This window comes from Apteryx rowi, unplaced genomic scaffold (genome assembly GCF_003343035.1).
Source record: "Apteryx rowi isolate R43461 unplaced genomic scaffold, aptRow1 scaffold_153, whole genome shotgun sequence".
In the NCBI taxonomy this organism is placed as follows: Eukaryota; Metazoa; Chordata; class Aves; order Apterygiformes; family Apterygidae; genus Apteryx; species Apteryx rowi.
In genome coordinates this window covers 1164535-1182873 of record NW_020447786.1, presented here as the reverse complement: position 1 = coordinate 1182873, position 18339 = coordinate 1164535, and the positions used below count along the sequence as shown (strand labels likewise).

The window sequence follows — 18339 nt, the reverse complement described above, 5'->3', positions numbered from 1 at the left end:
TCTCAAGCAGGCAAGGAGAGGCATTCATTTCTGGATGCATTAAATGTTGATTTTTCAGCTAAAAGCTGGCATACAAAAGGAGAGAAATTTAAAAAAATCAAAGGCAATTTCTTCGAAAAAACATTATTTAGATTTTTTTTTATACTCAAATGATAAGGGGGACAGTCGTCTTACTTTGATTCTCTTGAGAGAATCTAACTCACAATCTTTGATCATTTGAGATGAACAAGCCTAGAGGCAGGGAGGTATTCATTAGCAGGAGAGGAGTTCAATTTCATGGCAGGACCAAGCAAGAGGACAAATATCCTCCTGCAAAGAGGTAAGCTTTGCTTGGGTCTGTCTGCATATGTTCTATACTAGCCAAAGAAGGAAAAGTTTGCTTTTCATACCCTTTGCAAAGCTTACCCATCTGTTCAAACTCTACCCTGCCTGAAGAGGAAAGCTGAAACCCTGGCATGTCGAGGAGGCTGCTGCTCTGGGAAGGGCCAGCTCGCGTTGCAGGCAAATCTGGGCCTTAACACCAGTGCCAATGGCCTAAAACAATCCAGCTGCCCAGTCCCTTTGCAGAGCCCATGCTGGGACATGCTGCGGAAAGCCCAAGGAGACAGTCAGCGTGGTGGGTCACTTGTACCCGTTCATGCCCTAAGCAGCCTGGCGGGGGACCTGGGCACTCAGACACAGCTTGTTTAATGCGCGGAGAGGAAAGTGCATCTGGGCTGCATGACGGACTGCGTCGAAGCATTATACCAGCTGGGCACCAGAAATTGTGGACCTTCTGAAAGKTTACGAAGCTCAGCTAAAGGACTGCTACTGATTTAAACACCTGTAGGCCAGACTTTCAAATCAGTTGCTGGAAAAAAGAAAGAATGCATAGAAAACAATATTAAAAATGTCGGAAGAATTATGGGCATGAATATTGTATGGAAGGCCAAGCAAACCCAGCTAGAAGCCTAAGATTCAGCATAAAGAGAGTCAGGCACTCACTGATTTCCAGTAGCATGTAGCCTCCTAAATCTCTGTGCCACTTTTTAAACTGGAACTTAACATCTCAGGCTATCAAAATTTAGAATTTACCATCAAGTATAGTGAGATGCAATACTTACCCTTCAAGAGGACTAAACTTGCCAGATTTCCCCTGCTATGTCTATTTGGTCTTTGTATGAATAGGATGTTCATTGGTCCTCATGAAAAGTAAATTCAGACAGTGCAAGGGAAAGCAAAGTGCAGATAGCAAATAAAGTCTTTAGAAGAAAATTCATTCTTCTCTGGAGGAAAAATGCTAGTATTGCAAATAATGTTGCCGTAAATCAAGTCATCTAGGTAATCTTATCTATTGGTGGACCAGAACTGAATTTCTTTGGTTTTTTGTTTGCTTGTGTTTTAAGATCCTCACTGGATCCTTGTTATTGCCTGACTGGCTGCCGCACCTGGAGAGACTCCCTCACATTTAAGGTAACCACTTAGCCTCCTGGAGAACAAGAGCAGTCAGGGCGAGGCTTGTGTAACCTTAACAAACTGAAATCAATCCCTCCTGTAATGGCTTTCCCAACTCTTTGCTTTTGTTTTTCACCAATCCGAGGAGCATGTCTGAAACCAAACTAAGGGGATATGATCCACAGCTCCACTGGCACAGGCATTTCATCAGTATCTTTAAAATTAGGAATTTGTCTAGATTTTATAGTAGCTGTTTGAAAGTCAGATTTCTTTATGTTTTAAATATGTGTTTGAGGCTGTAGTTTTACATAGGCTTGAAAAGAACTTTAAACTCCTTGATACTCTGTGTTCAGTTTGAATGCACACACTCCAAAATAATGAGGACAGAAGGTACTTTAAACTGATGTTTTCCACAGACAACTGAGATTTAAATACATACTACAAGTCATTTATTGCATAGACCTTCACTGATTACAGCAGCATTCAGTGCCTACAGTCTGTTGTCAAGTACTGTTACTCAGCTCCCTGCCGTAGGGTATCTTGCCATTGCATGGACTTAATGGCAGACAACATCTGTCCCCCCCAAAATGAGTGGAAGACTGCAGGCATTTTTCACTCAGGCTATGCAAATGGCCTCCTGAGAACCTCAGAGAAAAAAATTTGCTGAGGTGTGAGCACCCCAGCTAATGTCGAGCTTGGGCTGTAGAGCTCAGCAACACCTACCTGCTAGAGGTGTTATTTTCCCTTCATTGCAAAAAAGCTGTCACGTGGAGACCGTGTTTACCTGTATCTCTGCACATTAGGATACTCAAAACATAAAAACACGTTCCCAGAACTTTATTACCACCACCGGAAAATTATTCTGTGGAAAGAAGGAAGATAAAATTCCCAGACAGATGTTGCCTGGTCTTAGGGCTTTAATGGGAAAGAAGAGATCATCTGAGGGGTTTGTGATACTTTGGCCTGTTCTCCGGTTGCAGTCTCATTCTCATTTAGGATGCCAGTGTTTGGCAGAGGGAAAATCCTTTTTCTAGAGAGACTCTGTCCCACTAGTAAGTTTGCTGTAATCAGATTCTATTTTCTGAAATAAAATACAGAGATTTGAGGGATGGCCACAGATCTCAGAAGGCCAGCCAGCAGGTTGATCCCACCCAGGGGAGCACCAAGCAGTGCTGCAGCCTGCACACAAATAGCCAGGGAGTAAGGACAGCCCAGCAAAGCAGCTGCCAGCTCTGATCAGGACCTGTTTTCACCTATATGACCCTGGCAGGTCCCCATGGCCCAAACTGAGGGCTCCACTTACCCACACACTACTGCCTTAACACGAGACCACTGCCCCGCTTTGCTCTGCAAGGGTGGATTACGCGATGGGATTTCTCCGGGCTCAGAGCATTGCTGCCACTGGCACATGCGGTGCTCAGCTGCTGTCATCACCAGCAGAGCAACTCCAGACACCCTCCTCAGGGGAGGAGACAGGAACTGGAAAGGCAAACCTCAGACTTCATGGTTTTCTTTTTCCCGCAAGAGCTAGGAGGAGTGTCTGTGCCATGGGACGATGGGAGGGGAAATAAAATGGGTGCTGGTGGGGCCCTGCTGCCCCTCCACACACACACATGCTTGACTGCTTTGCTTTTCTAGGTCTTAAGCTGGTGTTTTTGCAGGCTCTTGTCTCACGGGGGTCTGAGTGCTCACAGTTTTTCCATACTCCTCTGGCTTTGCTTTCCATCCTAATCTCAGCTCTGGCTTTATCTGTTCCCTCTCCTACATCTGATCAGCCTAAAAATAAACCATAAAAAATCACAACAACTCCAATCGGAAACAAAATAAATTATTTTAACTCTTTGGAGCAGCTGTTCCCCTCCACCTGTGAATCCAAGTGCTAGGAGAAGCATGATTCACATGACTGTAATGAAAACCATGGGAGGAGGGAAGGGGAATTGCTGTGAAACTTAATGCCACTGAGGAAAGGATATGACAGCAGGTCATCCAGACGTAGCTACACCTTGGCTAGGGTCTAGGATACTTAAGTTTTGAAATGATGTATGTCCTGGGGCTTCTAAACCTGTCCAGCTCCAACCTAGGTAGATTTCAGACATATGCCTCTTGCTTCCTAATTAAGGTAGAAGTCACAAACAAGGCAGAGTCAATCTCTTGGAAGGAGCTTCCTGCTTCTATGGTTGTTTCTGTCAAAGGGAATGATTAAGATCGCTATAAATGTTATTAATGTTGTCCTTAAAAAGTCATAAGGAAATCTGCTCTGAGCCAGGCTGCTGTTCCCCTGGAATTCAGAAACCAGCCTGTTTGTTTCCCAAACAGTAATTTGCAGCAGATAAACATAGAGTAAAAGGAAATATATGGTGCTGGATGGTGACCAAAAGAGTGCAAGAGCTGGGAGGTGTTACTCAATCTGCACAGCCGGGGCTATGTTACAGCTTCATATCACGCAGCTGAGTTCACTAGGTGGCAGTGTGTAACCCTTAATATTTGTCATTGTTAAAGAGCTGGTGAGGTTCAGGAGAGACACAACAAAATATTCTGTTTAGAAACATTTTTGTTCCCATATCATATTAGCTGTATTTCCCCTCTGTCATTGCCATTTACAAGGATATTGACATATAAACCAATGTTTATTTTGTCAAGCTCATTTTCTCTTCCTACCTATTTCCCCTCTGAAATCACGAGGTGAACTATTTGCAGAAACAATATATTTGATAAATTTACTTCTTTTTCCTTTTCACAAATTATCTGGGAACAGATATTGATTTTTTATTACTTTGTTCATTATCTAAAATATTTGTCAAATTGTTTACAATAATATTCCAAACCATGCATTGCTATCAAGCAGCCTGTCACAGGTATCGTTAACAATTTTGACTTAGTGATTTACTTTATGGAGCTGAATCTTGAATAATTCTTCATGTCACTCCCAGATCCCCAAGACACTGTTCATTTGTTTTGTAGGAGCATCTTCTAATCCCTGACATGCATCAGGCCATCTCTGTGCTAGGTGCTGCATAAACACAGATGAAAAAGAATCTTATTCTAATACACAGTCTAAGGCTAGAAATGAATGGATATCACCAGAAAAGCCAGAGCACAGAAAGAATGAGGCTATATGGGTGAGTATGATGGACACCAGTTTAGCATGCCAGCAGCCAAGCAATTGTCAAATATTTTGTAAGCATCATAGCAAAGGCAAGTTCTAAGTAGAGAGTGGAAAAACAATGAGGTAATTTACATAAATACCTAAATCATTTTGGTTTATTCTTTTATCTGATAATAATGGTCCCCTATGTTATTTAATATTGCTTGGGTTCTTCCCAGACCTTCAGGCTAATTTCATGAACAATTGTGGTATCAAAATGCCTAGAAAAACAACATTTGTACAGGTATTTATGATACTGTCTCCATTACCAATTCTCATAACTACTTTTTCAGAGAGTAAAAGAGATGACATACAATCACAGCCAAAGTAAGAAAGTGTATTTTCTCAACCTTTAATTTAAAAGACAATTTTGTAAGTTCAAGCACGAAACATTCTCATTTTAACTGTAATGTCAATGCACTTCCTGTTTAAAAAGGAGAGAGTCTGAGAGAAAGAGACAGAGGAAAGACTCTAGATATAAAGAATTTTCCCCATAATTTTCCACAAGGAGCTCACAGCTCTTTAAAACTAATAATCATCATTTCAATATATAAAATCAAGCTTCAGCAGAATCAGGCCAGAGCATATCATATGTGACTGCTGGGATTATATAATGGGGAAGTTCTCATTGATTTTTATAAAGCATTGGATCCCAGAGATTTTAAAATTAGGCACTGAGGTTGACCCAGTTTGGGTGGAAAAAGCTTGCAGAATCCCAGGGAAGAACATAGCCCAGGGAGAAGTCTCAGGAGGTACAGTTATTTTTAACCTTTCAGACCTTCATGACGAAGAATGAATTCTGAAAACTCTGAGTAGAAAAGAGATATTTAGTTTAGAAATTTTAGAATCCTCTACCCCCTAGATCTTGACCCTGGTAGAGAACTTGTACAGCAAACTTTTTTTCAGATTAAGAAAAAAGTTTGGAGTAGATTGAAGCTGTCATTTGACTCTTCCCTCCAGAAGTGTGCAAGACAAAAGTGAAACACTTTCTAGGACATGATTCAACTAACAAATAGATAAATCAAAGCCAGAATACCAAGACAGAAAGGGTTTTCTTTTCAGCTAGAATCAAGAAAGCTAAATTTGTAATCAACATAAAACATGGCATACACAAACTGTATACATAAAAAGATGCATTTACCCTCAGAATTAACATTTGAAAACTGTTCTAAGAAACACTGCAGTTTTCCAGAGATTAAGTATGCCTCATTAGATGATTCAAACAAAATTTGTTCTGGATAACTATTCTGTTGAAATTGTAATTCAATTTTCTTTCAACCTATTGCAGGTTTCAGCCCTTCTTATAGATGTGACAGAACCATTAGCTGAAGAGATTTTATGATACTTGCTGGACAGCATTTCAGGTACAAAATTTGTTAATTTGTAGTGGAGTAATATTAAACAGGCATTTGTGTTTCAAATCAGGTGGGGATGAGATGTTTGTATTGGTATCTGATCTTATCGTAACAGCATATATATTTTTAGCCACTCTGAAATGGGAAGAGGACTGAATACACATTATTTTGACAGTCTAGTTATATAGTACTTGCCATTTATGGATTAAAACCCTCACTCCATTCCAGCCTCATTACACCATATAAAAAGGCTAGATTAGCGTAACAGGGCTTTAACACACACTCTTTGCCTGATCCCTAAGGATGGAAAGGTATCGAAATGCAAACAGCAGAAGAGATGTATAATAAGGATGTACATCTTGGGTCTCATTTCTGAAGACCCCCTCTAAAACCCCGGGCACAGACAAGACGGGGAGCAGTGAGGCCGGGGGGTCTGAGTCAGCTTATGACTTGTTGGTCTCTGACTCCCATGCTATCGCATCTCCCACAGGGCTTTTAAGGCTGCCTTCGATTAGTCAGTGTGGAAATTTTACAGCATGGGACTTTGGAGGAGCTCACGTTGTGTGGCCAGTCACAGGTAGGAGAGAAGAGTTGAAGGCTGAGTTCACCCCTCACTGACCCTCTCTTCCATCTTGTCCTGCACGGTGCTTTCTCGTAGTGGGACCGTCCCCCACAGGCAGCTGATGAGGGTGGGCAGCTCGCGCCCTGTGAACTGCCGGCACAGCCCCAGCTGTTTGCTGCTGGCATTCAGGCTACAGCTCAATGATAAGTAGCTTTGGCAGCCACATCTGGGTTAACTACTGCTGCTGCAGCCTCTTATTCTTGCTATTCTCTGTGCCCACCAGGTGTCCCAGGACAACACTGTATGGGACCGTGCTGTAAATGGCTTCTTGCTTTAAAAAAAAAAAAAAAAATTTTTTTCCTTATTTTTCTTCTAAAGCAAGATCAAAATTCCTGATCCTGTTCTTGGCACAACTGAGAAGGCAATGTACTGTGGTACGGGCAGAAGGTGGCAATGTCTTAAGCTGGTATTGACAATGAAGATACAGACTATTGTCTCAGATGAAAATCACCGGCCTCACAGCCATGTTTTGTTAACAGAGCTAAACGTTTCTCTTGCATTGCAATCTGGCTTTGTTTTATTCTTCCTTCCCATCTTTAGTGGAAGAAAAATCATTCTAAATAAATGCCTTAGAAATTAAGATATTTTTGACATAATAATCTTCGCTACCTCTTAAGAAACTTTTAGGTTTTTATCCACAAATTTTAGTGTTGCTACCTTCGACTAAGAGTCAGAAGTGTCCTGTTGATCCTCAGCCACCTACCATTAAAGAGACAACATGAAGCACATGATCACAGAAAGGAGCCTGGACAAACTTCATTCTAAGGCAAGAAGAGTCAGATATCATTGACCTACAACTTGACATTCAGTTCCTGCAACTGAATAGAAAAAAGCATTTATAACCTATTAAAAACCCAAGGATGATTGTAGTCCTTTTTTTTTTTCTTTTTTTTTTTGAGAAATCAGTCTTTCAGAATAGCCTGGGAGTGAATAAAGAAGAACTTTGCTATGTTTATTTAGAGAATCTAACCCCTTGGAGCCAGCATTTTCACTAATGCATTTTACATTAGCGGGCTGCATCAGGAAATCCTGACTTTTGGTGCCAGGGGGGTAATTAATATCAGATCATGTTTGCAAAATGGTTGTGTTTATGTGGGAATGAGGACTGAGCTGTAACTGGCAGGATTTGAAGTACTCAACTTTGCTATGGGGCTTCAACAACTTGCTGGAGAGTGGGATGTTGAAATTAAAGTACTAGGTTTTGATGGCTTAGTAAAGCTACTGTTGCTGAAGAGAGTTACAGTCTTTTGGATTCTGCTCATAAGCCCTTAAGGAGTGTCTGAAGTACTTTTCTTAAAAATTTTAGGGATTTGTAGATAACATAGAAATGGTTGTTTTGTTCCTGTGGTCTCAGATGTTACAGGAAGTGCCAAAATATGCATAACTTGTTCCTCTTCTAGCATATCACCTCACACAACACTTCCTTCCAAATCCCTGTGCTTACTAGCAAGGCAACATCCACATATGGTTCAAAAATATTTGTTCAGCACACCTCAGAAGAAGTACTTGCATGTGTGTACAAACCAGCTAGCACAGTCTGAGCAGTAGGTATGGTTCAACGCCAGCCTGTTTCCCACCAGCAGTGATCACGCTCAGACTAAGAAAGGTATTTGGAAATGTATTTGATGAGGTATTTCTTCAACCACTGTCATGTCGCATTATTGCAGTATGGGCTACGTGCCAAATTTATTTCTTCAGACTGTCCAGAGTCTACAAGCAGGAGGGATGGGGAGTAGTTAAAAATATCTATTTTTGTTCCTTTGGCTCTCTTCTTGCACCCTAATCCCCTAAATTTTGGAGAAACTGAGAGGGAAGTTAAAAGGAGCCAACTGCTAAAGCCATCTTCCACAGGCCAAAACTCCTTCTCACTCTGAAGGGATGTGGCAGCTGGCAGGTTCTCCATTAGACAGTGTATTTACTCCCCTCCCCATCAGACACTTTGCTGGAAGTTCATGGCTCCCTCAGCAGTGGTGGGGATTAAAAGAAAAGGTGTAATCTATGTTAGAGCTAATATATGTTTCTTATTATAATAAGCCAATATACTATTAGGGATCTTGCGGTCAGCTCACTGTGCTTGATAAATACCATCAATACATGTTATTCCCCTCTGAGATCTACCCACCACCATCTTTCCATACTCATCTCTTGACAGTAGTCATTTGGGGATAATTATCCCCACCAAGAGCCTACCTCTAATGTGCCCATTGTCTTTCCTCCTGCCATAAATTGGTCTGATACAAGCCATAAGATAACAAATCTAGACTGTATCATTATTATTGCTTTTATTTTACTAGTTCCTTGATCCTAAGATAGGGGTAACAATCTAATCATTTGCTATAGCTATAGGAAAGCTACATGTACCTAATGAATTATTTCCTCTCAGGCATCTGTGTAACTGATTATTTCTACCCATGTTTAGGAACAGTGCCCTAAGCTTAAATACTCCTCAGCAACATTGTCTACAGCTTTTGTTCTCTGCGGAGCATTGGACCATCTCTTCCTTTTCTCTTTCTACTGATATCTATGGATAGTTATATTTCATTTTGTGGCTTGTTTTGATTTTATTTCAACAAGTTCTACTATTTGTTTAAGCTTAGCCTAAAAATGCACTTCCTCTTCTGTTTGAAGGCACTGATGAGTTCTTGATCCTCCATGTTGGGATAATTTGTACTTCTAGCCATAGCATAATTTCTTTAAGGATTTGCCTGCTCTCCTGAACACCTTTTTCTTTAGACCTTTTCCCCCATGTTACCTCTTCAACCTCAGAGATTACAGAAGTCATCTTTATGGAAGTTCACTGTTTGTTAGCTTCCTGAGGAAACTATGTGTGTGCCTGCCTGCCTACCCTCAGTTGAACTCCTTGACAAATTTCAACCAAACTTGACAAAATCCAGCCAACTCAGAGAAGGATGTTTCAAGACAGTAAAGAGGAAACTCTTTCACCCAGAAGAAATCGGGCAGGGGGACAGCTTGCCCAGAAAGGTTGTGCAGTTTCCACCCTTGGAGTTTTTCAAGACCTGATTGGAAAAAATCCTAAGCAACTTAATCTGATCTCACAGTTGACCCTGCATGGTGCAGGAGATTGGACTAAAGACCTCCTAAGGTCCCTTTCAACCTGAATTACCTTATGATCCTGCTTGATGACTCCTGAGAATGCCATCAGCCATCTCAGTCGTTGTAAAGTATTGAGTTGTTCCCCTTGTATTGGCACTGGTGCTACACACCTTGGCGGTCTCCCTTGTCCTTGAAGATCTCCTGAAGCCCTTAACTTTGTGGATGTTTCCAAGCCTCACCACCTCATCCTCCTCGCAGCTTACTAAGTCCTCCCTTTACTCAAACATCTATTTTATGCTTTAGAAGGCAACATAGCTCTCAGATTCATCAGTGTACAGTAAGCATGCTCCTGTAATACATGGACCCTTTTATACCATGCATGCTTTTCTACATAGGGTCTCATGAACCTATGCCACAGGATGTTGGCAACATTGCCCACAGTGCACTTAGGAATCTACACTCCGTGGACATCCATGTACCCAGAAGAAAAGGAAGTATCAGTCTCTCCTGCTCTGAAGACCTTGACTTGCAGAACATGGGTGGGGCAAGGGGAGGAATGTCACAGGCTGGGCCAATGAAGGCAGTCAATAAATCTGAAAATTCATGAAACTTTGCAAAACAATGGAATAGTAACTCTTCTTGTTAATGTAGCCACAGGCGGTCTAGGATGTGTAAGTTATTGGAACTGAGGAATCCGTGTCGGGCAAGGTTCCACAAGACCTTGTGGATTTTTACATTTCCTTAACTAACTTCCTTTTGTGGAGGCAGAGTTTAATAGCCATCTTCCTTGTAGTGGGCTTTCCCACTTCAAAGTCATTGGCCACTGAGAAGAAAGCCGTTTCAGGGCAATGAACACCCTCTTCCTCACATTTACTGGTGTCTGGAAGGTGTGCTCTTTTTGAAGTGCAAGAAGCAGTTCCCTATAGAGATCTTCAACCAGAAGTCCTGCTTCCAAATGACGAGGATGATGTAAATCCACTAATTTATACTTGTCTCTCAGGCCCAGAACCAACCTCCTCATAACAATGCAGAAGGTGGTTTCAAAACACAGACCGAAGCAGAAACTGGAGATGATTTTCTCATTGTCCACTTGGGCAGCTCCATATAGATTCCTATCAGTTTTTTATCACAGGCATCTTCCAGTGTCTCCAGCAGCAATTCCACCTTTGCACTTGTGTCAGGCTTCAGAGGCAGTCTTGCCTGCTAACCTTCTAGAGGATGGACATGGTCAAAAGCTGAGCTATCATGGACGACAGAAACAGGAGAGATGATCAACATGGTTCCACAAAGAGAAAGCAAAAAAGGAGGGAGYGAGCTTCTCGTTTTTTGCCTAAATATACAAATTGTCTGCATGACTGATGTCACAGTAAAATGTGGTAGCCTACAAGTTAATGAGTTACTGAACCAATGTGTTGTAGAAACACAGTCAAATATACATCAGCCAGCATGACACCCTGCAGCATCCTCCTGTAAAAACTCAGTGAAAGCGTAAGCAGCTCAGCAAAAGGTGTTTTGGCACATTAGCTCATTTCAAATTAACTGATGAAAATTGGTAGTGCAGACATACCATCAAGTGCTCATTCAGATGGTGACTAGCTGTCAGTGGTCATTTAAACAATGATCACAGGGTAGAGTATCAGAAAAACCTAGTTAGGAGGTCACTGCTATCATGCTTGTCCCACAGAGCTCAGGTCTACTGCATTTTAAACTACAAATTGTCAACAGGCAAAACAACTAACCAAGCAGTTCAATTCATTCATCTCCATGTTTATTATTCCTTCCTCAGAAGAGTGGGTCTCTCATAATGATCTTGGTTTTCTGCCTCCCTTGTTTGCTATCAGAGAGCAGGAAAACCCAAAGCAATGCAAAATTGAAGAGCAAGTAATACAGGCCACAAAGCAGAACTAAGCTACTGATGTAATAAAGTATCAGTGTTATCCTTATAGCAACAGCATAGCAACATTCATAACAAGCACCAATGAACACCAGGCTCCATTAAATATGTTAGCGTGCAGGCAAGCTATTTGTAGTGGTTACAGATTTCCTAGTACCCACCAGACATCCATTTACAGACCTCAAATCAACCACTCACCATCAGTCAGTAATTTTGGGGGACACAATAGATGCCTACAGGCTTGCCTCAGTTTTGCTATGCTCTTATCTTCCCTGAGTGTACAGGGATACCAGAGCAGGTGACAAATCTGAAATCAGTGTCAAGTTGGTTAGTTGTCACATTCAGATGGGCATGCTCTCTAGTTTTAAGAAATTAAAAGCTCTCATGTTTATGGGCAGAAGGCTCTTCTCTGAACAGTAAGCTTTTAAATAAGGTATCTCGTGGTAGGAGGCAAACTTTTTATCCCAGCTCAGAAAACAGCCTTGGGAGCAAATATAGACATAGCTACTTGGTGCTCACATAAAAAACAGCTAACCTCAAAATGATATGTATCACTGCTAGGAAAAAAAGAGACATAGATATACAAATCAATAACCTTTCAGATTGACATCGTATTGACTTGACAAGAAAGTATTTTAACAAGTAAGGCCATAACCAGTATTTAGACAGAAACTCTAAGAACTGTGGCACTTCTTAATACTGTAGCTCTGTGGAAAAGAGGTCTGAAGCCTCTGAGCTGAGAATCAGAAAAGTTATTACTGAACAAAAGGCAATGTAAAACTGCAGACTGAAAATTCTTCACTTGATTTAAAGCTTGCTAAGAAAAAATAGGCACTAGCACTGATGTAGCTTAATTTCATGAAAATGAGTATTTCTACCAAATCTGCCCTAGCAAATGGTATTTTTCTACAAAAGTATCTGTAATGGACCTATGTCAAGATGCCAGCACACTTCTGACAACATCCTACTGCAGTAGGTGATTAGAATTTATGCTGTGTAAAATTAACTTTTAGCTGAAATGAAAATAATGAACCAAAATACAAAAGGATTCATAAGGCAATTCACCGATTGCTTAAAAAATGTCAGGTCAAGTGAACATAATGCAGTGTTCTGAAGAATTCACAGACTAATAGCTTCGGATATTCTAGCAGTTTCTTTTCCATCCCCACAGTTCTTTTAGACCAAAACTTGCATGTAAATATGCAAAACCACTGGAATACTGAACTACCTTCATTTAAGATCAAGTGAAGACTAATAAGGGGAAATTAGAAAACATTATTTATAGGAGAAAAAAATAAAATAATCAGATGTCAGGCACGGGAAATCATTCATTCTGCTAAATTAGTCAAGAATTTTTGTTGAAAAAGTATGTCACAGGAAACTTATGGGAATTGAGTGAAAACACCCAGCATCTTGCAAGTTTGAAACATAGATAGGAATTAGAGAGGCAGAAGTAAGGCCTTTACAATAGGTGTGTGTTTCATGGAAACCAATGTGCCCATTCTATCGCAAGCTGAGAGCTGAAACTGTTCCATAAAATGCCCTTTGAACAGCCAAATGCATCACTCACCAAAGGGAGGTGGAAAATGAGTTGAGCAATTAGCCAGAGAAGCCGATAGCAACATGACTCCTCAGTCAACTCATGACCTCAAAACAGAAAAAAAAACCGATAGTTTTTCAGTGGTGCCAGTGATCAGAAGCAGAAATTAATAGAATAGGGCCAATTTTGGAATTATTAGCAATTTCACCAAAAAGCCAGATTTAGAAGCTATGTAACAACCATATAACTTAGAAATACATTTATTAGGATAAGTAATAATGCACATTAGCAAATACATCCCAGGCATCTCACTACTCACATTATTTTGATGCTTCATTTCACCATCATGGTGGGAAAAAAAAAATCATTTTCTGAACAGATCATTGTCACACCAGTTCAGATCTAGATTTCATTTTAGTTCTGCAATCTAATCCAATAGACTGCTGCTAATAATGCCTACTACCAGGTTTTTCAGAGTAAGGGTCTGATAATAAGGATGACAAAAAGAAAACTAAACATTCTTCCACTATTTCCTAAGACACCAAGAGGAATTTCTTCCAAAGTCTAGCATGTTGCTTGTTATTTAATGCTGTGAAGTTTGAGGTTTTATATTCTTTCAAAACAAACTGTTTCATCTGATTGGATGTAACTGTGCACGTTCTGATACATATAACTATCTAATTCCTTTTTTAATCCTACTAAGTCTCTGGCCTCAAGAGTATCATCTTGTGGATCGAGTTTGCAGTTATGCATTTCATAAAAAGCATTTCCTATTATCAGTTAAAATGTATTGTTGCTCATCTTCAACATACATTGTCTGTATTTTTGCAGAAGTTGCACTATTTACTATGTACCTCTATTTTACCCATTATCATTTTTGAAACGAACAATCCGTCTGTTAAACTTTTACTCATACTTCATTCTTTCCTTATCATTCATTACCCATTTATCTTTTACCTCACCTATCCTTTTTTGATACAGGAGAGAAAAGAATTTACACAAAAATTTAAGTGATGAAAAATCTCTAATCAGATTTACAGTGGTTTGGTAAGCATTCTATACCATCACACCTTAAACATTTTCTTGGCACTGTGACCTCTGATACTGGAATTTCACTGAACTAGCCACAGAATTTCTCCTGACAGTTAACTAACTGCATATGAGTAAACTGGTATTATTCCTTCCAATACCTATTTTGTTGTATTGGTCAACAACAGCTCTCTTATGCCATTTATTAAGTTCTGCTATGACTCTCTGTTTTTAGGTCCTGAAGAATCTAAGTAGCACTATTTTCACCTCATTTTGCTATCTCAACATCGATTACTTATTTGCACTTCTTTTAATAGGTGTTAATCAGTGGTCCCAATACAGAAGCTCTGGCATAATTTATTATCAAGTGTCATCATTTTTGATATTTAACATTYATTCCTATTCTCTCTCCCATCTTATCTACTTTCCAGTGTTTGACAGTTCATCTTATTGTATGGTCCATTTTTATGACAGCAGCTTCTCAGAGAATTTAAGGCTGTGTGAATATACAAATACAGATCAATTCTGTCAGACTTACTGATCTTCTACAATCATTTTAGTAGATTTCAGAGGCAGATTTTGGTGAGGGTTCTTTTTGGGGCAGATGGATGTAAGCATATATATATCATCATTTGGTATAGTATTTAACATCAGATTTTTAACTTACTACTTCAGCCAGTTATCTAGTCTCCCTAAAAGATTCATTTGGGTTGGTTTCATAGAGTATCTCCCATATGATCCTATTTTATGGTACAGCAACTATTGCCCATGAAGAAAAATCAGCTACTTTCTTTTTAAATTTCTTCAGGGCTTCTGGCTGAATTTCACCTGGCCTTGCTGATGTAACAATTTCTCTTCATTTCGTAAATTTAAGTACTCCCTTCTTTTTTGGAACTAAAATATGATACTTTTTTTTTTAATCATAGGAAAGTATGTCCTCAACATCCTCTGTGGTGAGAACTGCAAAGTAGTACAATGATATTTTGCATCGATGTCCTTGCCCCTCTATCAGGAGTATCACCTTAAAAAAAGTCAATTACTTTAAATGTTTAAAAGTAAACTTAGATATGAAAACAAAAGTGGGACTATTTGCAAAAAAATGTTTGTTCTTTCTGCTTTATGCAGCATGTTTGCTTGTTCTTGTTAGAACACTGTGAAGTCAATTCCACTCCAAATAGTGAGCCAGCTTCTCCCTATCATGAGTCATTCACAGAGCAGAAGGGGAAGTAAAACCATCTGAAAAGAAAGAGCAAAATGTGATGGCAAAAATCACAACACTATGACAAGCAAAAATCACTTCATTCATTTACTCTGTCTCTTTACTCTTAGGATATTTGTACCGTTTCTGTTCACATATTTGATTTGCTGTATAGGTCCCCCCCTCCCCACCCTCTTATTTTCTGCATTCTGCACTTGGCATTTTACATGCAAAATGTAACACCTTTTCTACTAGTTTCCTATTGGTTGGATTTTATTTAATAAAGGATACAGACTAAAACGAACCTTGTATCTTGCTGTTTCATCATCTTATATGCATTCTTGCTTCTTTTTTGTTTAGGGAACACTGATTTTTTTTAATACAGAGTTTTAGTAGAAATACTCACTTTTGAGTAGAGCTCTCGTCTCTCAAGTTGTTCTTCTAGCATAGTACCAGAGGAATAAGGCAATTTTTGTCACCACAAATTAAAAACTTTTACGAAACAGGACCGTTATAAAACAATTAAACCTTGCAAATGCAGTAGTCTCTAGGAGGGAAACCCTGGAGGAAATTCTGCTTATTAAAATTGCAATTTTAGTTTCCATTAAAAAGGAGAATAAGACAACAGAAGATGGGCTGGCAAGACAAATTATTTCTTAATGTCAGATGAGCTTATTTCAAATGAGATAACATATCTACACCAGGTTGGGTTCAACACATTTTTGCCTCCTCAACTCATTTATCTAATTCAGTCATCTTGATTATAGCCTCATGGACCTTCATTTTCAGGAAGAATTTCGTAACAAACAACCTACGCATCATGCTGATTACTGAACAGTTAATTCTAATTAAGTTGGCTACGGCAAGAGAATTTTGATAAAGTCCTAGAATGTAAATACAGTTTGGTTATCCTGGCCCAACTTCTATATAATAAAAACCCACAGCAGAATTTCCAGATGAGACATCAGAGTGATAGAAATCTAATTTAAAGAAACAAATGAGAAAATTAAAATCACAAATAATTTATTCTTCTGTTAGAATTGATGGGAGTACAGTTTTAAATAGCAATGAAGTACACAGTGGTGGAAAATTGGCACAGAACCTACAAGCATTTCATTCATAATAATGCTCCTCATACCATATCTCTTCAAACCTTGATGTGTATTTTCTATCAACCAACTTTAAGTAAAAGAAAATTGTTTTCCCTTTAAAAATGATGAACAAATTGAAAATCTTGTTTTCCATGTATAAGGTCATACACATACAATGAACACCATTTTTTTTTTCCTATTCAGACATGATTGCGAACTGAAAAAAATATGATTTTACTCCTGGGCTAATTTTAAGTTATGTCCTTTATAAAAGTTGCCAGGAATTCTTGTATACATATATTCCTGCACAACAGAATATCCATTAATTTATCTGATATACAGTTGCAGGACAGCCTCAAAACCAATTTTTGTTTACTATGCTACTGATCAAGGTGCTGCATCTATCTCACATGCAACACTATAAGCATTAATGCAGTTCAAAACAAAATTTGGCATTTACCTTACCAACAGGTTTTAYATTTGATGTTCTAAGACATCCCTTGGTCTCATGTTAACCAGGAAGAAAAATGGAGTCACACACAAAATGCCCCCTTTCTAAAGATATTAACTCCCAGTTAGGAAAGTTTAGATAGGTTTTACAAAGTCTTCTAGGCTATTTTGATACATACAAATTATTCAACTAAAGGTTAAAATACACTTACACAATACAGTCCTGTTCTCCATATTCTTTTCTGAGTTCTTTGCATATTCAAGCCAAGTAAAATTAACACCTGTCATTTTCTGTGTTATTGCAATTATTAGGAGGGATTACAGCTTGCTTGATGTGAAGCTGTGACAAAATGCAGAGATAAGAGATACAACCCAAACATTTATCCTGTTACCCCCAAAATGTTGCAGGAAATTGTCAAACTATGTTAGAAACAATTTTTACAAAAATGCTTCACTCAGAAAAATTGGAAAGCTTAAAAAATTAATCTTTGCACAAGACTATATTATACTGTCCTTAATTATGTTCCCATTTAGAYAACTGGGATTCTTATTCTTTGTACATGAACCTATCAGTGATGTTTGACGCTCTTCGTCTTTTTTCACTGTTATCTTTATCGTACACCATTTCAAGGACGTACACAATCAAGCACTTATCATGCCCCTACCCATTTTGACAGTAGATTTCTTATCCTGCCCAGCGAGTAGTGTACTGTTTGCATATTCACCACATGAAAAACATAATATACAAAATATTGCTGTTGTAAAAAGTGTGCATTTCCCCTTTCCCCCTACAAAAAAAATCTGTGGAAAAAATATTAAATTCCCATAACCTTCATAAACATACAAAGCTGTTCGCACCCTTCTGTCTGTAACAGTCTATTTGATATACAGTTCTCAGCTCACTGCAAATTGTTATGTCACATATTTTCTGTCCAATATTGCCATCTAGAGTAGAGATGTGAAATCAGTTTCTGAGAATCTACAGTCTTTTGTAATTAACCCATAAAGACTGCATACCATAAAACAGCCATTTATCCACAAGATTCTTCCAAAAGCTAGATGGATTGGGAAGTTCTCATCTCAGGAAGATGTCCACAGTGCTGAGGAAACAATATGGCTGCTAATAGATACTGTCTACCGGAATGTGAGTACTTTTTCACTGTTGATAATTTCCATACTGACCCTAAGAAAGAAATTCAAAATATGGAATTAGACCAACAGGTAGCTTTCCTGTATTGAAAGTTGAAATCAGAAGACCAATCAAAAAAATTGTGATGTTAAATGGTGTAGACATATGACAGTAAGTGGTAAATTGATTTAAGTAGTACAAAGTTTCATCTCACTAAATCCTTCGTGTTTTAATGTATAAGTAAGACTGATGATATGGATTTAAAACCAGGAAATTAACAGAATCCTATGTCTTTAAATACAGCACACTGCTGTGAAATTTGCAGAACACCATCAAAAATAAAAGATGGGAATTACTTCCCACCTAAACATCCAACTATATTTTAAAAAGACAAGGTC

The 18339-nt window shown here is 38.9% G+C and overlaps 1 protein-coding gene across 3 annotated transcripts in view; it reads right to left on the bottom strand.

The window, feature by feature from the left end:
- Positions 1-16277: 16277 nt before the first annotated feature.
- Positions 16278-18339, bottom strand: part of SS18 (SS18, nBAF chromatin remodeling complex subunit) — a 43847-nt gene continuing 41785 nt past the window's right edge. For all 3 annotated transcript variants that reach the window (XM_026059170.1, XM_026059171.1, XM_026059172.1), the window contains one exon: positions 16278-17995. In XM_026059170.1, the coding sequence (XP_025914955.1) occupies positions 17969-17995 (27 nt within the window). In that variant the 3' untranslated portion in view covers positions 16278-17968. The remainder of the gene's footprint in view (positions 17996-18339) is intronic.